At 40.8% G+C, this 23,442-nt stretch overlaps 1 protein-coding gene across 2 annotated transcripts; it reads right to left on the bottom strand.

The window, feature by feature from the left end:
• Positions 1–122: 122 nt before the first annotated feature.
• Positions 123–23,063, bottom strand: igfbp2a (insulin-like growth factor binding protein 2a). 2 transcript variants are annotated; one of them, XM_023964922.2, is made up of 4 exons: positions 22,638–23,063; positions 8,388–8,545; positions 827–967; positions 123–713 (listed from the first exon to the last, which is right to left on the bottom strand). In XM_023964922.2, the coding sequence occupies exons 1-4, from the start codon at positions 23,020–23,022 to the stop codon at positions 561–563; spliced, it is 837 nt and encodes a 278-aa protein (XP_023820690.1). In that variant the 5' UTR covers positions 23,023–23,063; the 3' UTR covers positions 123–560. The 2 variants fall into 2 exon arrangements, with proteins under 2 accessions (XP_023820690.1, XP_023820683.1); XM_023964915.2 differs by having other exon boundaries at positions 8,364–8,545.
• Between the last annotated feature and the right edge of the window lie 379 nt (positions 23,064–23,442).

Raw genomic sequence — 23,442 nt, forward strand, 5'->3', positions numbered from 1 at the left:
CATGCAGGTGGTTTCCATCTGCTGTCAAATGCGTCGCTTCGAGGTTGCGGTACCTCCCATAGGGGGCAGTGCTGTGTTAGAATTATACATTTTTTTCATCAAATAAAAACACATGCAAAAGCTGAACATATTTTGGTTTTATTTGTAATATCTCTTTATGATGTCCCATGTTCCCACAGAACATGTCCCACTTCCAACATGAACTATCTTCGGCTCTGTGTATTACGGTCAGATGTACTCAAAGCCTGGTACAATCTAAAGCATGGAGAAAACACCTAAAAATATCCAGTACACTAAAGGCTTTTTCACATAAAACAAGTCACAATTAGTAAGGCTGTGCTACTGACACTCCACTTTTCTATCTAAGCAGAAAATAAGGACTCTAATCTTTCCTGTAATCTGCAGTTGCATCTTATGCAACATGCCGGGTTATAATCCTTTCCACTTGTTAAGATTTTAAAAGTTAGGAACAGACACAGAAAGATATAGCTTATAGCTTTACTCAGATGGTCTTTGTTTGCAAAAACGCTTTTTAAAAAAAAAAAAAACATGATATCATGCTAGATCTGGGCAGTGTCCAGTAGCTCCAGCTCTGTGAGGTACTGGCTGCAGTTGGGGTCCCCCCTCACGGTTGGGGCTGATGGAATGGGTCTGCCAGTGTGAGGGTGGACGCACCAGCACTCACCGCGCTGACCGTGCAGAGACATCTTACACTGAAACAGAATAGATCGTAATTTTGCAGTAAAGCACTATCAAAAGGCACCTTTAGCCTGGACTTTGACACACATCTAAGCTCATAGTTGGACATTCGAGTGCTTGGGATCACCTGTTTGAGGTTATACTGCCCCCTCTTGTCGCAGTTGGGGATGTGCAGGGCATACAGGTCTTCCAGGGGACCTCTGTTATCTCTGAAGGGCATCTTGGATATCCGCTCCAGGACCTGGTCGAGCTCCTGCTGACACTGAGTCTTAAAAGGAGCAAAAACAACAAAAATATTACACATTTTCTCATCTCATGTAGTAACCATATGTGCCGGAGCCACAACGCCCCCATTCTAGACCACGGAATCGACTGTTCTGTATTCTTTGACGTCTCGAATTATACTGCAAAGTTTCGACCTTGAAGTCTCATTACCGACATCCTCGAATGCTTGTCCATATAAAAAGAAAAATATTCCCTGAAACATCAGCTCCATGCTGCGTTTGTAAAGCCATCAGCACACTTTCTTGCTCTCCATAAAATCTCAAACGCACACGGACACAAATTCGTATAAACACGAGTTCACAAAACTACAGTTTTGCCAGCAATGACTAAAATCTTGCCAGTGACCTCAGGTTAACCTCATATTGCAACCAAGCCAACCATCTTGTTCAAACAGATCCAGTTTCTGGTAAAGCAATAATTTTTAAATGGCTTTTATGGAGGTTGGAAAATAGTTCGCTCTGTGCCGGGCTACAGAGCAGGTCAGGTGGATTTTAGGTCGAAGCTGCTCATTCTTTGCTCATTTAAACACATCATATATTTTGATTAGACTGCCATTGCTTGTAATAACATTGGAAGCTCAGACAATCTTGTACATTTACCATTTAAGGGACAAAGACTGCAGAGTTCTATACTATCTTAGGCAATAAGGATTATAAAAGCTTCTTGCAGTTGTGCCACTGGGCAGTGATAGCTTGTAAATAGTTGTCAAAAAAAAGCTTCAAATGTCATTTGGAATGATGGTAAATTTATGTCACACGAAATTCCCAAACCTGGAGAAAACCTTACCAAAATTAAGTTTGGGTTTTAGTAAATTATGTGACTGGTACATAAACAGTTTTATCACGTTTTTTTTTTATTACAAATACTTAAGTTTGTGCCTTGTATATACTTAGAAAGGTAGATAGACAGACAGACTATCTATCTACACATATATATAAACACACACACATACATATATACATACACACATACACACATACATATATATATATATATATATATATATATATATATACACACATATACATATATATATACACACACACAAAGGAATGTATTTACACACATGCATTTATATATTTATACACATACATATATATATATACATATGCAGTACAGACCAATGACCATGACTATGAAAATGGTACAGTCACACTGAATGCATCAAAACTATGAATTAACACATATGTAATTACATACATAACAAAAAAAGTGTGAAACAACTGAAAATGTGTCATATTCTTCATAGTAACCACCTTTTTCTTTGATTACTGCTTTGCACACTCTTGGCATTCTCTTGATGAGCTTCAAAAGATAGTCACCTGAAACGTTTTTCACTTCACAGGTGTGCCCTGTCAGGTTTATTAAGTGTGATTTCTTGTCTTATAAATGGGGTTGGGACCATCATTTGTGTTGTGCAGAAGTCAGGTGGATACACAGCTGATAGTCCTACTGAATAGACTCTTAGAATTTCTATTATGGCAAGAAAAAAGCAGCTAAGTACAGAAAAACGTAGCCATCATTACTTTAAGAAATGAAGGTCAGTCAGTCTGAAAAATAGTGTCCCCAAGTGCAGTCACAAAAACCATCAAGCGCTACAAAGAAACTGGCTCACAGAAGAGCAAGAATCACCTCTGCTGTGGAGGATAAATTCATCTGAGTCACCGGCCTCAGAAATGGCAGGTTAACAGCAGCTCAGATTAGAGAACAGGTCAAAGGCACACAGAGTTCTAGCAGCAGACACATCTCTACAACATCTGTTAAAAGGAGAGTGTGTGAATCAGGCCTTTATGGTAGAATAGCTGCTAGGAAACCGCTGCTAAAGAAAGGCAACAAGCAGAACAGACTAGTTTGGGCTAAAGCACACAAGGAATGGACAGTAGACCAGTGGAAATCTGTGCTTTGGTCTGATGAGTCCAAATTTGACATTTTTGGTTCCAACCACCGTGTCTTTGTGCGACGCAGAAAAGGTGAATGGATGGACTCTACCTGCCTGGTTCCCACCGTGAAGCATGGAGGAGGCGGTGTGATGGTGTGGGGGTGCTTTGCTGGTGACACTGTTGGGGATTTATTCCAAATTGAAGGCATACTGAACCAGCATGGCTACAACAGCAATAGCAGCAGCGGCATGCTATTCCATCCGGTTTGCATTTAGTTGGACCATCATTTATTTTTCAACAGGACAATGAACCCAAACAGACCTCCAGGCGGTGTAAGGGCTATTTGACCAAGAAGGAGAGTGATGGGGTGCTACGCCAGATGACCTGGCCTCCACAGTGACCAGACTTGAACCCAATCGAGATAGTTTGGGGTGTGCTGGACCGCAGAGTGAAGGCAACAGTGATGCCGTCAGTGTGACTCAAAGTCTTTGAATGAGAAGGTGTGTCCAAACCATGGTCAGTACTGTGTATGTATGTATGTGTGTATGTGTGTATATGTGTATATATATATATATATATATATGTGTATATATATTTTTATATAATATTTACTTCCCCAACACTTCTCTTGTGAGATTTTGCTCTATCAAACTTTGAAACAATCATGGGCTGTGTCCAAATTCCTTGACGACTTACTACATAGTTCACCATATAGTGTTTTTGCCATTTTGTAGTGCTGTCTGAATCTACGATTCCAAAATCGAGTGCCTTAGAAAATGTCCCTAAAGTCTCTGCAAAAAACCAGTGAGCATTGATGCGGACATTGGCGGACATAGGCTACAATGCAGTGGGTCTAAACAAGTTTTGCAAGAAACAAATTTTCAATTGTATTTTTTTTAAATGAACCATTAACGTTTTCATCATATTCGCCTTTAAAAAAAAAAAAAAGCGAACATGGTGTCCGATTGGCTTGTAAAATCCAGGGCACTACATATTCCCGCACGATATCGTTTTTTAGTACTTAGGGCTTAGGGTGGGAATTTATAACCATGGTGTATGTGAGACAGTTTACAAAATTTAATCTTAAGGTTCATGGAACATTACTAATATACTCTGATACATCAACAATTCAATTTTAACAATAATAGCAGTTAAGTCAAAGTCCACTTACTTAATGCTAATATATAATAGAATTTCCAATAGGACGGCTAATGCTAACGCTCTGTCGACCTAAACATACATTGCTGACTAAATGTACAGCTTTATTTACTCACAGGCAATCATTTTTCAAACTCTTCTAGGAAAACATTGTTAAAAGAAACAATTTGTGGTGTAAAGCACCTTTTTTTGCTTAAATCTTCTGGAATAAAGTGCCACCTGGTGGCAAAACTGAAACGCCCTGCAGGAGAGACAGAACATTTATTTTTGTAATGTGAGCTAGTTTAGATGTATATGAATATAAATGTAAGTTTAAATATATGTATTTGGAATGACAATTATTTTCAAAATGTTTTTGAAAACGGGAATGGCAAAACGAAGTCCTATTAGAAGTCTAATTTTTCAATGCATTTTTGCAAATGATTTTTATAATGAGTTTTAAGCAATCACAGGTGCAATTTCTTGTAAACGTAAGTGAATTAGAAACTATTTTCATTTCCAACCAGTGCTGAATTGTTAGATATGCTCATGAATTCCAAAGAAAACTTGGATAGAAATAGATTTTCTTTGTTCTCTTCGAACAGTGAAACTATACACCATAGCCAAGAAATATGGCAATTCTTCACAGACATGTTAGAAAGTCTCTCACACATGTCATACGACGTGTGTTGAATGCTGTCTCAGCCCAAGGATATATATCCCTGGAGACTGACTGCGTTGATTATTTTATTTTAAATTTTTTAGAAGTTGGTAATGTTGAACTTTAGGTAGTCGAAAAGAGGGCGTGTGGAAAATCAAAGCTGAAGCATGGCATAAAGGAAAAAACTGTAAATCCATGACATAAAGTGCAAGCACATATACTGTAGTTTAAATAATACAGACAAAAAATGGGAGTATAGTTGTTTTTTATATACTACGAAGCCCAGGACCTGTCATGGGTAAAATAAATAAATAAAGCATTCCTGCAAAATAATATTTCGTTCCCACGGAATAATTAATGCGTGGGAACAGACTAATATTTCGATATACATTCATCCTGTTGTTTTTGAATACACCACAGTTACAGGGACACTTTGATTGGTCGAGATAGTTTATGGGATATGTGTGATGCATAATGGGATACGTGGCATGAAGCATTCGGATGTAAAGTGACTGCTAACGAGTATGTTAGCAGTCTGTCTACCGGCCAGCCAGCTGCCGGCATGACAGAGCTTATAGTGGTCAGAATCGCTGCTGTATGGGGAAGCAGCAAGCTTGGGCATCCTAAAGCTCACGATATTTTTCTTATTTTCATCGAGACAATAAAAAATAGATCATTCTTGGTTTTTTTTTCTCCTCTTGAACGAACGCAGGTCATAGAGACACGGAAGTAGCGGCGGAAAGCGGCTGTTTTTGCGGAAGGACGGAGACCGTCCCGGGATGTGAATGAACGCAGACATGGAGACATGATTACCAATGCTTTTGTAAAGCTTTTTAAAATAAATAAATAAGTCTGATCTCTAAACATCCTCCGTGTCTTCCATGCAATATAATGAAACACACACAGACAGAAATGTGAAAGTATCTGCTGCAAATCCAAGTATTGGTAACATCCGTGTGTATGAATGACTTATCAGGTCAATAATGTTTTTTTTTTTTTTTTTTTTTTAACTTATCCTGTCCAACAGCTAGGCAAACAGATGAGAGCTGAGGGCCTCTTGTGTTGGACATATTTTATTTTAACAAGAGGGGTTATTCATCTTCAGACAAACCAAAGGTATGTCTGAATAAACCCCTTCTGTAATTGAGGCCAAACTTTATTAATTTCAATCATGTTTGAAAATCTTTGGTGTTGGACCGGACGGAAAAGGAAAGAGGGGAAGAAGAGAGAGGGACGTTAGAGAGAGGGGGGGTAGGAGGGTGATAATAGGAGGGGAAGGGGGGTAAGACCATGAAGCAGCATAGAGCAGACAGGTTTACTGGTTGTTTATCGTTACGGTACGGTTCAAATGTAGTACAGAAAGGGCGGGGCCTGTTCACACACACTCAAATATTATCAACACACCTGCTAGCCGCAAAAATGTCCACATGTCAACATGCACACAAAACAGATAGTGTTCACGAACGCATACCTATGCCTTTAAACCAACTAGTGTGAAATCTTTCATTCATTCAATCATGCAAACTATTAGTGCAAAGGTGAGCTAACACCTGTGCTCAAGTGAGTGTTTATGTTCTTCTAAAATGGATGGTGGAATGTGAAAAGAAGGAGGAGGAGCGCCTAGCCACCCCCACACCCAGACCCCCGCCGCAGCAGTAGCGGCAGCCGGAATTCCCCCAACGCCACGCGGGAACAGGCAGGGAACAACCGCCCCCCGGGCGACCAAGACCGCCACCCAGGCCAGGGCCAGCAGGACCGCCGCGAGGCCCCCAGAGCCAGAGAGCAGGGAGGCGCAGAGGGAAAGAGAGCGCCGCCCCAGCCCAGCCAGGAAAGCAGCCCCCCGCCGCGCCGGAAGAGCCCAACGCAGGGCCCCACCGGAGAGGGACGCCCACAGCCCCAGACGAGCACCCCACCACCACCCAGGAGTTCCGGGCATCCCCCCGCCCCGACCCCAGGTACGAGCCAGGACCCCCCAAGGGAGACCCGCTCCGCACTCCAGGCAGCCACCCACCCGGCCCACGGTTGGTCCAGGTAGGAAAAAAGGGGAAAAAAGGGCGGCCCACAAGGGGTGTTATAAATATGGCCCGACCAGGCTCGGCCATGTTGGAAGTTTGGCGGGGCCCAGCGCCCAGGGGCAAGGACCAGGACCCACCCCCCAGGGACACGAACACCCCCGGCTCAGGTGTAATATGAACCCCCCCACCGCGCGGAGAGAGCACCGCCGGGCCCAGGGAGCCGGCACCCAAGGGACACGGCCGCCATCGCCAAGGGGCCCGCACCCCCCACCAGGGAAGGGGTAGGGGACAGATGGACCCAGGTCCCACCTTCCTTGTAAAATGTGTGTGCGTGTATGGGTGTTTGAGAGGGTGTTTGTGTGCATGTGTGTGTGTTTATGTTTGAATGTATATATTGAAGGGGGAGGGGTGTGTGTACTAAGGGGGGTGCAGTTAAAATTGGCGAGTAGGGCACTAAGGGGACATCTCCTGATTACTCACAGTGATGTCCCCTCACCCTCCACACCAAGGGGCCCTAAATGTCTAAGGTGCGGTTAAAATTGGCGGGTAGGGTGCCAGGAGGACATCTGCTGCTTGCTTGCAGTGATGTCCAAGCACCCCCCCTACCAAGGACCCTACATGTCTAAGGTGCAAATAAAACCGAAAGAGGGGGGGCCCACTCCATACGGCAACCATAGGAGGGGGGCCACTCCCAAGTAGCCCCCCCCCAAGGCGCATCGCAGGCTAGACCCCCCTCACCCTAATATGAGGTTATATAAGGAAGGGGGTAAGTTGGGGACAGCTGGTAGACTGTCCCCCGGTGGTCAAACAGCCGTCCCCCAGCCCACCCCCAGCAAAGGGGCCAGGGCCACCCAGCCCAGGGGCCCCACCCCCGGAGGCGCCGACACCCCAGGCCCGGCACCACCCACCCCACACAGAGAGAGAGGAGCCAGAAAGCGTCGCCCCCCCCGGAGCAAGCCCAGGCCCCCACCCCCAGACGCCGGCCCTAGAAGAGCTCTGGTCAGGCCTCGACGGGACCGAGGAGGCCAACCGGCCGAGGCAACCACTGATTGCCTCAGCGGAGACCCCGACCCGTTAGCCCCCCCGACCCGTACTAATAATGGCCCCCCCCTCCCCCCCAGAACGCCCCCCCACAGGACAGGGCCGACAAGCCCCCCACCCCACCCCACCCCAGACCCCGCAGCCGAAGCGGGTGACACCCAGAGCGACCGGGGGCCCCGAGAGGGTTGTCCCGTCCCGTCCCAGAGCCAGGGAAGGGCCGATCCCAGCCCCAGGTGCAGATGGGCCGGATGGGCTGGTCAATAATTATTTAGTTCACACAAATTAATTATTTCGTGGGAACTGAATATTATTTCGTAGGAACGAAATAATTTATTATTTTACCCATGTCAGGTCCCGGGCTCCGTAATATACAAGTCTTACTGGTTCTTGATTTTTATTTTTTGCGTAAATGTTTAAAAATTACATATGGAGCTGAAATATATCATTACATTTTCTTTTTAGCATTTGCATATTGATAATAGAAACTAGTGAAATGCAAATAAATAGGTAAAATAAAACACTTTTATAGTACATTTATAAGTAAGACACAAAATTACACTTTGGGGGATTTTTTGAGTTGATTTTATTGATATTTTTCAAATATATATATTTTTTGAAAGTTTTTCCCACAGAACACACACTCACCTGTTTGGGCAGAGTAGGTCTCACCTCTTCTACCTTGTTGGTCTTCATCTTGGTCTTCATCTCCTGTCTGTGCTGGCGTACTGCACTCTCTTTGGGCCCCAGCCAGGCGCTCTCTCTGCTGGGCTTTCGAATGGTCGGCATCTCGCTGACACCCAGTTCAGGCTGCAGCTCCACGGCCTCAACTATGGAAACAGGCGAAACCGTTTTTAAAATGATGCACGCCTACTTTCTGTATGTTAACTCGGCTTCCAAAAACTTGGCCAAAAACATTGGCTACAGCCCAACTGGAGCAACAGTCAAGTTTCCATGATGACTTTTTCCATAGTGTCATTTGGCCACAAAGTATTGATAAATGAACACAAAAGCTGATAGAATCAGATATTTAAAGTTTTCCGCTAAGCCAAACTTAGAACGGAAGGGTTTAACTTTAAATAGAAGTTCTTACGGATCCATTTAGCTCACTGACCCGACTCCAGATTACAATCACTTTAAGTGGGTCCAGACAGCTTCCATTTAAAAAAACAACAACTGCCATACCTTTTAAACATGTAAACTCGCTTCTTAATGATTGGAAAACAATTTAAAAGGTAGCTAAAAATGAAACGGTGACATCATATCAACAATATTTTACTGAAAAATATAGATTAATACGGAATCTCTTTAACAGAATTACTTCATCCATTCATAACTTTTTCAGCAAAAAGAGAAAACAAACACTTCAGTTGAGCATAGTTGCAAAGGACATGTAAAAGGTCATCATTATATCCCAGCAATAGCATCCAGGAAAAAAAACAACATTTTTCCAATCTCGAAAAAAGACGAGTGTCCTCTTAAGCCATTAGCAAACAAAAAACTGTAACAAATATAACTATTATGAATAAAGTTTAGTCTAAATTACAAAAGGGGCTTATTCAAATATACATCTGCTGTGTCAGAAGATTCATAACCCCATGTTGTAAAAGTAAATGTAAAAAATGTGTGTGGCTACTTTGTGAATTGAGCCATCCCAAAAAGAAACAAATGATATCAAGCTAAAGTTTAATACTCAGATGAAAACTGTGTTTTTATTGTTTAGAACATGTTTTTTTGGTATTCCTTGATGATGGAGGACATACATTTAAAGAAAATTAGTGGGGGTGTAACAATTCATGTTAACAACGATTTACTTCAATTCAATGTGTGTCGTTGCCGATTCAATTCACTATAAAATTGTGGTTCAATTCTATTTAATCCAATTCACTGACCTAAAATTGATCCAGGACATCTATAGCCAAGAATTCAACCAGTGCGAGTCAAATTTAAATACTTTAGTACTGAACAGTGCATGCAAGGTTTTCCAGATTCTTTGCATTTCTTGCAACATTATCAAGTGTAAATTGAATATGTGTACAAACGAACAGGTAAACAAGAATTACTGGCAAATCCATTCACATTTTAGTTTTCTAAAGTTTCCTAAAAACTGTTGTTTTTCAACTTCAAAATCATACAAACGGAATATTAATAGAACATTCTACCACACTTTATCGTTACGTCTTTGCAAAAAATACCTGAAATAGAATAGCACCACTGTTAGACTTCTCACATCGCGCAGAAAATTACTTGGAGCTCTATGTTTACATGCTCTTCCACTAGCTTACAGCCCCTCACACCTCCAACCTAACATTACCAGTGCAACAATAATGGCGAGCAATATTGATTGGGGCTTTCCAGTTGTACCGTTTGAGCCAGATACCAGCTAGGAGGAGGAAAACAAAGACTTACATGGATCTAGTCGTCTACAAGCACATGTATGAGAATGGGGCGGAGCAGATTAGCTTATGGCCTGCCCAGCGTATTTACGACATCACAAACACGATGTTTTTCAAATAGCATTTTGCTCCTGATTCACAATGATTTGAATAAAATATAATTTTAAGCATTAATTGCTATGTACACTTTATGCCCTCCCATCATTTGCACTCCTTTTTTCTCTTTTTCCCATCAGGGGTTGCCACAGCGAAACAACCTCTCTTTTGAGGATGAGTGGTTAATGGTTAACTTGGCAATGTTTTACGCCGGATGCCCTTGCTGACGCAACCCTCTCAATTTATCCGGGCTTGGGACCGGCACAGAAGCAGAGAAGGGAATAGGGAACAGCCCGGATTTGAACCCTGGTTTCACGGACGGAAGGCACCACAAACCAGCACAAGCTAAACTGGCTCCCCCTCCCTCCCATCATTTGCACAATGCCATAAAAATACAATAAAAAACACCAAAAACAGAAACTTCATCCGAACAAAGTAGCCTCTTCTGGCAAAGCAGGAAGCAGTCAGCTGCAAGCTTTACTTGTTGTTTCTGACAACAGAGCATTCCTTGGCGTTCATAAAAAGGGAGTGGGAGAGGAGTGTCTATCTTGACCTCACGGTTCCTCGATGGAAAAAAAAAAAATCTTCCAAGACACAAATTCTTCACATAGCTTGCCTAAGATCAGTTGAGCTGCAGAAACTAAAACTTAAAAGTATGGGGAAAAATTGACAAACTTGTAAAAGCCCCCCGTGCGCAGTGTCCAGAGCTTCAGTGGACACACAAATGTAAGGAGCGATAAACCAAGAAGGTCATGACACAGAGAATTCAAAGTGATGTAGGCCAAGTTGCAACATGTATGCCTCAGGGAAGGCCAAAGGAAGTTTGGCATCCTCAGAGACCAACCAGCGAGTGACTTTGTCATTTGGTTGAAGGATATCGTAAAAGAAAAAGAGGGAAAGGAAAATCCAACGGAAGAAAATCCACCAGATAGATCTGTTGGACTGAAGTTTCACGGTGCACTCTACAGCAAAAAGGCAATAATCAAGTCAAAAACCCTTGCATGTGTGTGCAAGTTCCACAGATGAATACTCAGAAATACCGGCAGCTGGGGTTCCGTTTAATTTGCTTTGTTACGTAATCCCTTCTCTATCCAAGAGCAAATACATTCGCTCCCTTTGAAGCCAGAGATTTTCAGTGCACGGCCTGTAAATGCAGCACACGTTGCACGCCGCCGAACATCTATGTGCACACAAAGTCGGAGGGTGAGGACCCCACTTTTAGGGGGCACTAGGCCTCTGCCGCGGTTCCAGACCTTGCACAGCAGTGGGCTGGGGATCAACAATACCAACATAGCAGCAGGCGTCCTATCCAGTCTACTGCTTGACTTAATCCTTTAACAAAGGCCCGAGAGGCTTCTTTTCTACTTATGATCCGTGATGAATTCCCAGGTGGCACGTAGGCCAGAGGTGACATGTCTGATTGTCCTATTTCTGACCATCTAAACAAAATGAAAAAAAAAGATCACACCTATGCAAAAAATAGTTGATTCTAAAGCCAAACAAAAAAAGAAAAAACACATGACTGTGAATGCAACTTTGGATACTTATTATTGAAATATTTGGCAGCAAGTTCCATCCTAACTTTTTCTAAACTTTTATTATGTGGTGTAAAATTTGACTTTTACGACAAGAGATTTAGGGCCACCAAAAATAATAATAATAATAATAGAAATTTAAAGTCACTTGCATATCTTGTACGTTTACGACTTTAAATCTCGTAGATTTACGAAGAAAAATTCAAACATTTAAATCTCGTAAATTTACGAGATTTAAAGTGGAAGTGGGCATACAATTCAGCAAGTGAACGCCACGCAGCAGCAGAGCAGACCGACTAAATTCAATTGAACAGGTAAGCTTAATGTTTATTGATAATGTTCCAAATGTTTGGAAGCTCTTTTTTTTATTTACAGTTTTTTAAAGTTTTATTTATTGATTGATGGCTTGCAGGATCTCTGCAGCCTGTTGATGAAGCCATCGGTATCCCTGCAGCTGTCCACTTCCGATCCTGTCTTCCACCAAGACAGACAAGATCTCTAAGTCTGTTTGACGCTTCAGTCTGAAAAGACTTAGTTTTTGGTATTTTCAACGTTTTTATGCAAATATAACAGACTATTTTCCTTCCTCTTTGATGTTTTGTGTTAAAACGAGACACTTTACGTTAATGAAAATGGCTGAATAAAGTAGCTGTCCTCTACACACTATCGTGTCTTTGAGCTCTTAGTTTTACACAGGAAACTCTCCATTACTGACTCTAAACCCCGAAAAGTGGGCTGCACTTACAAGAACTTGATTTTGAGTCCCCAAAAGGTTGAAAATTTCTGTTTTTGAAACCTTTCCGGAAATAAAGCTTCACAAAATGCTCCACATCTTTCATTTTCAAGCAAGGCTCCAATAAACAGACAACTTTGGTGGTTTTTCTTGTTAATTTATATCTTTTTTCTTGTGAATTTCAGACTATAAATATGGAAAATTTTCGACTTTATTCTCGTAATTTAACATTCCCTTTTGGGAAATGCTGAAAGCGCGTTCTTGAACGTGTGTCTCATGCTCAGTGTGAACGTAGCATTCCACATATGCTACCAAATTCTTACACACATACTAGAATACTATAACACTCATACACAATTGTTATCAAACGTCTACACTAGACCTGCACAATAAATCGCGAATTTATCATTGTCAAGCTGTGCAATAAACATATCGAAAAAGACGGCAAAAAATTGGGATAAATGGTTACCTTAAATGTGCTAAAACAATCTTATGGCAGTATTTAAAGGATCAAATAAATCCATTTATGCATTTGAACAATCAGATGGAGCCCTTTTATGGTAGATTGTTTTGCTATTTGTTCATGTTATATCGTCATCATAATATTGATATCTAATATCCAAAATCTGAAGTTTTTCTCATATCGTGCTGCCCTAGTCTACAAAAACTCAAAAGGATAAACTGTTTATTTAAGAAATTCCGGATTGTTGACTTCTTTTTCCTTTTAAATATAATTAATTCAGAAATACTTACTTCACAGTAGCAATAATAATCCTTTACCGTCAGTAGGTAGGTTTCTGTTTAAAAAAAAAGTATAATAATGTTGACTGGTGATCGTCTTTTTGTAATGTGTAATGAAAATAATGACAAAATATAAATTAAATTAAGTGTATTCGTAAGTAACAGGTTGTTTCATCATGCAGAAGAGATGTGAGATTTCAAATTCAATTAAGCTCCTTTATTTAGAGCTTTGGTAGGGTGGGTCATTTTTGACCCGTAGGATAAGGAGAGTAGGGTTTTTGATATGTTCATGTGGTATTTTTCTGACGATAGATAGATAGATAGATAGATAGATAGATAGATAGATAGATAGATAGATAGATAGATAGATAGATAGATAGATAGATAGATAGATAGATAGATAGATAGATAGATAGATAGATAGATAGATAGATAGATAGATAGATAGATAGATAGATAGATAGATAGATAGATAGATAGATAGATAGATAGATAGATAGATAGATAGATAGATAGATTCATTTCTTGAAACCAGACTTTTTACCTTGGGAATCAATGGGGAAATTGCACCCTTTTGTAACCTGCCTCTAGTGGTCTTCTGAGGAAATGCAACATTTGGTGTTTCCCGGGTTTGCGTGAAACTCCAGAGCAGTGGGTGGGGCTTGTTTATCTCTGAACAGGTGCATCATTGTCAACATCTTGCTAAGTTCATGCAAACATGTCTATAGTGTGTAGCACACATTCTTGAGGTATTTATGAAATCAGGATACACCCAAATCTAAAAAATAATAATATAATAATCCTTGCAAATGTTAAACTGCTGAACTGGTTTGAAGGGTAAAGTAAAGCAAACAAAAGACATTTAGAGTTCCAGCAATGTATAATCCACCACAAGAACCCAAGGCAATGGTTTTCTAGAAACACAAACTCAGCAGAGTGCAGATATGTTTACCTTCCAGGCTTTCTGGCCCGCAACAGCTTTCTATAAAAGGAGGCTTGCACAGGTTCTGGCACGTATGTTCATGTGGCATTTCTTACACCGTGCAAAACCAAAGACACTGCTGAGTGAACTCTTAAGACAGGCCTAAGCTAGGTCAGGTACTTCAACAAGCTTGAACACGTTAAACCGAGAGAGCATCACACCGAACTGCCACTGACTGTCTCCTGCAGTTGCGGGATATGAGAGGACAAAGACCGCAAAATCTCTTGACGAAGGCCAAAACCTAATAACACTACAGACAAACCTTACACTTTTTAGAGAACTAATACTTACTTAAAGGTAGTAACTGTTTTTCCGACTATACATGACCTGGTTTCAAGGAAAGACTCGCATTTAAGTGGCAAATACTGAATAACTTGATTGAAAACCCGATTTTCTATCAGTGTGTCTTTAAAATCTGTTTTTTTTCTTTTGGGTGGTGTTTTTAACATGTTCTTGGAACGTTTTACTGATGATGGAGGACATAAATATAAAGGAAACTAAGCTTAAAATTGCCTTTCTGCCTATTTCTTTCTTCAAATTGTTGTGAATCAGGAGAAGATGAAAAATGTTGTCTGGTCTCCACCACAACTTATAGGCAAATTTCTAATGAACTTCTGCCGCTTTTTTTACTTTGGCTAAAAACGTCATAATTATAATTAAAAGGCCACTGGGAAAGCTTTGAAAATAGATCAAAAGATGATCAGAGAGGAGATATTAAAGTTTTGCTGATGTATTGATCCCTAGAGGACTTGGTTCTTGTCCTGTGCCTGCATGAAAAAAGACTTTGGATCCACACCTTTGTCCGTACATCATTATTGTTTGAATACAAGGCTAAATCAAATTAAACTCAATGTTTTGAAACATAAAATGTGTTGTTAAACTTTGAATACAAATTAAATGTACATGTGTAGTTCTAGTTCTTACTGTGTATTGATAAATGTTGGCGTAGCACTGAAACCCAATCCTCAAGACAACCATCAATGTGTTTGAGCCATCCCTATCCTTTTCAATGTTTACTACCTGGATCAGGTGATTCCGATGTTGGATTGATTGATTACACAAAATCCAGGTAATCAATAGTTAATAGGGCTAGAAGGTGGCTAGAAAAACAACAAGGTCGTAGATCCCAAGTCAAAGCAACAATCCAATTTCGATCGATTTGGTCCTTTTTCTGTGTTACCAGAATTTCAGATGTCGACAAATCAGACAAACTCCCACAAGAATCATCAAATATGAGGACATGCGAAACAATCTACCTAATTTACAAAACTGTGAGACTGCCCGCCACCCCCCAGTGTCAGTAGCATATCAGACGGTGTTTGGATTGTCCTAAGTCACCATTGACCAAATTGGAGTGTGGGAAGTTATTCTAGTTCACAACAGGCACGGGGAGATTCTTGGCAAGGATACGCCTGAAGTCGACGCCTCAGGGTAAAACGACCCAAACGCCCATTTTTAGCAAAGCCTTGGATGATTCGGGGATTATCTAGGAGCTATTTCAGTCCTGCAGGATTGTCTGGACACCCCCGCAGGTACACAGGAATGCCCCTTTGTTAGCTAACAATGTTATTCCAAAAACCTCGTGGCCCGGGAGGTGTTTCGCTCCCTTCTTTCCCTCCTTGTTGTTCCAAACAGTAAAACATTGGGCTCTTCTTTGTCAGAAGAACAAAATTAACCTGTCTCACCCTCTGATAGATTTGACGAACACTCAATTTTTTTTTTTGTTTTTTTACATGCAAGTAAAAAAGCAGATCTGTGTCCAACTAATTCTCCGGTGAGATCATCTATGTCTGCTCCCAGCCAAAACAACTAAACGGCCCTCCAATTTGATTAAGGGAACCTTTATTTAGATCCAAGTTTCCAGGGGAATGAAACATCAAATGATTATAGGCACAAACACACAGAGCAGTGGGAAACTGGTGAATGTTTTTAAACTGTAGGCTTTTCAGAGTTAAATGATCGTTTTATTCACATTTGCTCAGACAGCATAATCCTTTTTTTTAAATCTTCAAATCAAGGTCTCACATTGAGTTTATGCTTTGGATTACATGACATTAAGTCATGGTGATTTTGCACCAAATTGAAGACCTGACAAGGATGTGTTACATTTTTATTCTGTTGTGTTCTTTATGCTGTAGCTGTGGGCTCCTCAGGCCAAGACAAATGTCCCTCACAAAGTATTTATTGATTGATTAAACAACACGCCCACTTCGACATACTGTAACTTACATGAACCGTATAGTGTTGCACAACGGACCAAAGACACATTTCTTTGCGACAGAATCTGCTCATTTATGTCACTTACTTTTACACTGCACTACTGTAAAGTGTTACATTCTCTGCTACATTAATTGCGTAGACAGTTGAAGAGTTTTAGAAGTCAAAAGAATGTCAAGACTGGAGCAAAAGCTCTGATGTTAAAGGCTTAAAGGCCCTTCGGGGATCTGTTAAATACCGACAACTTTGTCTGTGTTTATGAAATTAAGTGGCAACTTTCTGGTTTGTTCTGTTGTTTATCACTTACTGAGCTCAGTCTTTGTCAATGTCGCCACCTCTACTTTGTTTCCAGTTGCTCGTGAATGGTAGTAACACCCGTTGCTCCTTGTTTTTGGTTTTTCCTTACCCTTCCATTGAGAACTGCTGTGTTTAACTTTAAAATATTATAAAATAATATTTGTTAACTAATTTTCAATGGAGATACGTTATTCAGTTAAAAACAAAGGAAAGGGTTGAACTCACCACTGCACTCCTGTTTACATGTGTAGGAATGCTCACATGGGAATTGGGATGATTACTGATAGAGGCCATCCTAATATAAAATACACTGAAATAAAATGAACATTTTTGGATATCTCTCTCTCTCTCTCTCTCTCTCTCTCTCTCTCTCTCTCTCTCTCTATCTATCTATCTATCTATCTATCAATTGACCGACCTACCTGCCCGCCCGCCTGCCTGCCTGCTTACCTACCTACCTACCTACCTACCGCACATTTGGTTTGTTGAAATGTGTTTTGTTTTTGTTACTTTTTTCACAAAAATAAGCATTTTCTTGAATTTTTCACTGCAGCAATGCAGTTTAGACTGAATATCTATCAGTGGCCATCTCAATATATAATAGAACTGTTTGTCAAAAAACGCCATTTAAAACACCAACATGGGATCTTCTTAGACATTTTGAAATGTCTGGAAAAAAAAGCAATTTTCACTGCAAAAGATACAGTTTAGAGAATTAATGCATCAATTTATCATTGAATCACTCATTTTTCTAATTTTGCAAAACAAGCAGAACTTTTTTTCTATGCTGGTGCGAACCTCAGAAAAAACAAATAAAAACAATAAAAACCATTAAAAATTGACTTGTTTTTGCTTTAAAAAACAACAATTATATACTATACAACTTTTCCATCTTATGGGTCCAAATGGAAGCTGATTGCTATCAGGAATTCCTCTTCTTCCTCCTGTCATTTGTCATTAATTTCCTCAGGAAATCGCATCCCCGCAGACAGAAACCAGTCCCTCAGGACTCTAGAACGGGCCATGGACCAGTACCAGTCCGTGGGCCACTTGGTACCGGACTGCAGAAGAAAAAAAAAAGCATTCGCTAACTTCAGTTATTTCTGTTTTATTTATTTTTATATTGGAAAACTACCAGATGCTGTTCACCACATCCATCTATCTTGTCACGGCTGCACGGACCGCTAAGTTAGTAGCTCAACGCTTAAAAGCAAATAAAAAACCCCAAAATGTTTGGAAAGTTGGGGTAAACCAAGCCCACCAAAGAAAAGCCTTCAACGTTAAAGAAAATCAAGTACTACACAAACTTATTGAGACAGCTTTTCCAACCTAGCAGAATCCGCTCTGCCTCAATATGTGGCAACAGACTTTTAAATGATCCAGACAAAACAATTACAGACAGGGTGGATTCATGTTTTTATTTCTTATATTTAGAAAATGCCAGCGTTACGGCAGTTGTGTTATTTTACTTTGCTTTATTTATCCATCGCACCTTAAAAGTCAGCGTCCGGTTGTTGGACGAGAATGGAGATTCAATCAAATAAAGTTGTTTCTGATTTGTGTATACTTGTAAAAAGGACTTTTATGAATTTTTCAAGAGCAAGGGGGAAATAGGCAGCCATCTGTTAAGAAACTTAAAGCACACAATGAGTCAGGATTTATGTAAAAACAAAATATGATTAAACTTTTTGCCCTGAAGGATGATCTGGTTGATATCTCAATGTTACAATTGTATTCTATATTGAATTATTGACAAATCTGCAACATTGTTTCATGAAATCTTCCTCATCTGTCTTAAAATAAATTAAAATGCTACAAATGTTTTAATATTTATTTTTTAACTTAAATTTCTTGTAGTAGCATTTTACTTAAAAAAATAGCTTTTTTCAGGAACTGGAAGCTGAAAAATATTAAATGCAAAACTTCTGCAACGTTGAGACCACTGCTCTAGAGGCCACAAATGTCAAGATTTTAAGATGAAGGTTTGAATTTTAGACTCATTTAAAAAAAAAAAAGAATTTACGTCGGGAAAATCTCTTCGTCAAACTTCTGGTTCTGCAAGAGGGAGCTGATCCGCGCCTGAGGCGAGGAGGACGCCTCCCAAAGCAGGCCTTTACATGAAGTGTCCAAGGATTCAGATCACTTATTTTCTGCTATTTTTTTTTCTCTTCTATGTGAACCTGACCCTGTTTCAGGAACAACAGTCCCACCTTCCATGCCTGCACATGCACGCTAAGAAAAAGAGAACGGAGTCGAGATCAAGTGAATAAAAATAAAAATAAATGATTCTAAATTTTAAAAATTGACGGAGTAAATCAGAAAAACATGACGGAGTTTTAGGACCACCCAAAAAAAAAAGAAGAAAAATTACGAGATTTAAAGTCGTAATTTTACGAGAAAAAAACTTTAGTCTCATAATTTAGCAGTAATGACTGTTTTCTCATAAATGTATGACTTAAAAGTTGTAATTAAATGTATTTATTTTTTTGGAAACTGGCCCTTACACTGTCGTAGAAAAAAAAGTAAAAATCTGAAAGCTATTTTGAACTTGAAGTTGTAATAATTTGAAAAAAAAGTTAATAAGAAAAATTACACTTGAAAGACATTTTGAAAAACTGAAGAAAAACTAAGCTTTAACTGTAAATTAAGTATAAACCTACAACCGTCAACAAATTAAAAAAAAATGTTTGCAAAAGCTGCTGTTTTGTTTTTTCCATTTCTGTCACACTTTACTGTTTCAATTCACACTTTTCACTTTTTCTATTGACCCTAATTTGAAGTGGGGGCGGGGCTTTGAGCCCATTGGCTACCAGGACTTGATTTCCATTGGGTGACAGAGGTTCATGTAATTTTCACTCCAAAACAAACCATTATTTAATAAATTTCATAAAGACGTCTGTTTATATTTTAAATCGCTCAAGTTTATGAAAAACAAAAATGCAAGAAAACTGTCCACTTTCACTAAAGATAACATGCTGTATGACAATCCCTATAGAATTATATTACATTATGACATTTGTACTAGGCTACAATTCTAATTTTATTTGATTTTGTTGAATTTTATTATTGTTTTTTTTCATCTTTATTTCTTTCTGTTCTATTCATGTGGATATTATTTTTTAAATTTCTAATAAAAATATTTTCGAAAAAGGTATCAACTAATGGCTCTGGCTCCTCTAATACTGCCTTGACTGCATATGATAACTAGACTGAGTGACTCCATCACTGCTTACTGATGATTTCTGGTTCCATCGTTGGTTGGAGCTGGAAGTAAGCCATTTTCTTATATACCGACGTGATAATGCTATCCAAAAGTTTGGTACGTCAGGGGAGGGACGACACAGGTAGCGCCAACAACAGACGCTGTTTTGCAGTGGAAATTAAAGTCCCCCAAATCACCCAATGTCAATCATGTCTAGGTAGCCAATGGGCTTAAAGCCCCGCCCCCGTGTAAAATTAGGCTCAATACTGAAACCGAAAATTATGATCGAAACTGTAAATCAAGAAAAGAGTGAAGAGTGGGAGAAACCAAAACATCATATTTTTGTCTGCTAACACTTTAAAGTTTATAGTTGATGTTTTTTTTTATTCAATTTTAAAGTAACATTTTTTTGGTCAAACTTTCAATGTTGCTATTAAAGTGTAAAATAAATATTTTTCATTTTTGACCAACATTTTTAATATTTCTTACATGTTTTTTTTTCAACCCCCCCCCCCCCAATTTTTTTTTTTTAAATTTCTTTCAAGTTAAAAATGTGTACTTTCAACTTAAAAACAGTTTCAGAATTTTTCTCCCTTTTTTTTAAAAAACAATTTAAAATCTGAGCTTTTATTCACTATAAATGATATAAAATAAGCAAGGCGTGTCCAAAGTCCGGTCTGTGGGCCAAATACGGCCTGCCTTCAAATTTCTTTCAGTCTGCAGGCTCCTGTCATAAAACCAATAATATGTGCCCCCCAGCACTTTCTAAGAACTACAATTTCTTGATTGTGATTGGCTGAATTTAAGTCATTAGAACTTATGGCAACAACTTGTGGCTCTTTGTCTATACAGAGCCTTGGGGGCCAAACGAGAAGAGCAAATGAATTTGTTTCCGTGATCATATCAACGGTGGTTTGTAGTTCCAAATATAATGCTACGTTCACATTGAGCATGTGACGCGCGTTCAAAACTGCGCTAATCCCGTCAAACAGCCAATGTGTATGTAGCTTAAAGCTACGTTCACACCGCCCATAGTTAAGTGACCACGTCCGATAAAAAGTCTATGCAAATGCGTGTCACCTCTCGCGTTTACACATAGTTAAGGAAGTTTTATGAACAATTTTGGACTCTACATATGTAACATGTGGCCAATGAACACGCAGTGCAAGTTAAACCAGGTCGAACTTTGACCGATCAGGGACTCAGGTTTACGTAGTGACGTATGGATAACGTCCCCTTTAATTTAAAGAAGTACCAACTATTTAAAAATTGATCGTGGAGGAGAAATGAATAATTCCTGTTTGTTTCCATTGTATGACAATATGTCTTTCAAATATTGAAATAGTGCCGTAATGCCACGTTCACACTGGTCTCGGCAACGCGTGTTCAAGCAACTAAATTTCAAACATTTCCAATCAAAAGTATTTGTAAACGCACTTAAATGCACGTATTAGGCTTGCGTGTTCAAAACGCTTCTGTTCATGTGTCGCTGTGCAAGCTTTAAGGCCGTGTTCGAGGTCTATGTATAAAACGGGCGGCCATTTGATTGCCCGTTGAAGGTTAAACCAGTTGAACTTTGACCAATCAGGGACTCGGATGCGGTAATGACCAATGGAAGACGGCCATTTTTTTAATTTACGGAACCGTTTAAAAAAATTGATCGTGCAGGAGAAATGAAATAATTGCGATTTGTGCCAGAACTACTGTATATGACGGCATGTCTTACATCGGAATATATCGGAATAGAGCTGTGAAAAAAAAGGCCTGGAGCAAGATCCACGAGATTTGCACCGCTTTGACATTTTGCACCAAACCTCTACCTTTTTTCCCATTCATTCATTTTCTAGCTGTTTTATCCCTTTCGGGGTCACGGAGCCTATCCTGGCCACTTGCGGGCGAAGGCAGGGGACACCCTGGACAGTTCGCCAGTCTGTTGCAGAGCCACAATCACACACCCATTCACTCTCACACTCACACCTAGTGGACAATTTAGAGTTGCCAATTGACCTATGAAGCATGTTTTTGGACGGTGGGAGGAAGCCGGAGTCCCCAGAGAGAAAACCCATGCATGCACGGGGAGAACATGCAAACTCCACACAGAAAGGTCCCCCATGAAGTTCTGTTTCAGGTCCCTCAGCCGGGACTTGAACCAGGGGCCTTCTTGCTGTGAAAGCCCCTCTACCAACCTCTACCTTCTGGTGGAAATGCAATAGTAAACAGTAGAAAGAAAGGAGGAGCCTCTCCGGGCTTGTCCAGTGTGAACACCATGGACCCAGTGTGTCTGTAGCTTAGGGGGTTAATAGAAGGCCCCCTTACCAAATCTGGTCCCTTGCTTGTAAAGAAAAAAAAAAGTTTGGACGCCCCTGCTTTAAGCTGATCCTGATTTACCCCCATGTTTAAGAGAGGGTGGAAAAAAGAAAGAGAATCTTTTGGTTTAAAGTTTAAAGTCCATGTTTCCTATCAATGCAGCATTCCTCCCTCTGTCTGTTCTGCAGACAATCATTTTGGTGAGTTCCCTGCTCGCTCAGCCCCAGAACTGCGCATGCATGACTCCTGATCAATCTGAAGGATGGTCGCCTGCAGAGGTGGAGGAAGCTGTGGCTTTTCAGTGGAAGTCGCAGCTCAGTGTGTTAGTTAGTCAGGCTGCAGTCTAGACAGTGCCATTAAAGATTGATAGGGAGAGGGGGAGGCGGGGGTGGGGGGGTTCTGGTGAACTGACTGACCGCTGGTCTGCTCGCGCTGCTCCTGGCTGGAGGCGCCCGGCTCCGCGTCCACTTTGCGCCGGCACTGGCCCTGGCCCTGCACCAGCTGCTCCAGCGGCAGCTCCGAGTCGGGCGTCGGGTAGCACCGCAGACCCGACGAGCACCTCGGGGTGTACACGCCGCACGCCTCGCCCTCCTGGCGGGCGCACACGGGGCAGCACCCGCAGCCCGGCTCGCGCACGATCTCCGCGCACGCCTCGGCGAGCGGCGGGCACAGCGCCTGGCGCTCCGCGCTGCAGCCCGGGCAGCGGAACACCATCTCGGCCAGGGAGGCGCCGGCCAGCGACGCGCAGAGGATGAGCAGGCTGCAGCGCAGCATGCCGGGAGGCGGGAGGCTGTTAGGCATCTTGATGGAGCGATGGAAGGCAAGTGAGAAGGGGGGAGAGGGGGGGGGGGGACGATGTGTGCACGCGAACAGGTGAAGCCGAGCGCCGGGTGGGCTGCTGGGTCCTACAAAATCCCAGGTTTTTGGCTCTCTGGGGTCTCTGGGTACGACTGAGTTTTAGGGCCAGTTCACAAACAACTTTATTTTTTTAGTCACGACATGAAAGTCAAAAATTTAAGTGTTTTTAAGTTGTAAACTTACGAGATTTAAAGTCGTATATATTACAGAAAAAAAACTTTTAAATTTAAGCGTTTTTAAGTCGTTAATTTACGAACTTTTTTCTCATAAATTTACGACTTAAAATCTCATAAAGTTACATCTTTAAATCTCGTAAATTTATGACTTTAAATCTCGTAGATTCAAAGTTTTCTTTGGCGGTCC

The sequence above is a fragment of the Oryzias latipes genome, chromosome 2, assembly GCF_053564925.1.
Source record: "Oryzias latipes strain Hd-rR chromosome 2, Olatipes_Hd-rR_3.1".
NCBI classification, from domain to species: domain Eukaryota; kingdom Metazoa; phylum Chordata; class Actinopteri; order Beloniformes; family Adrianichthyidae; genus Oryzias; species Oryzias latipes.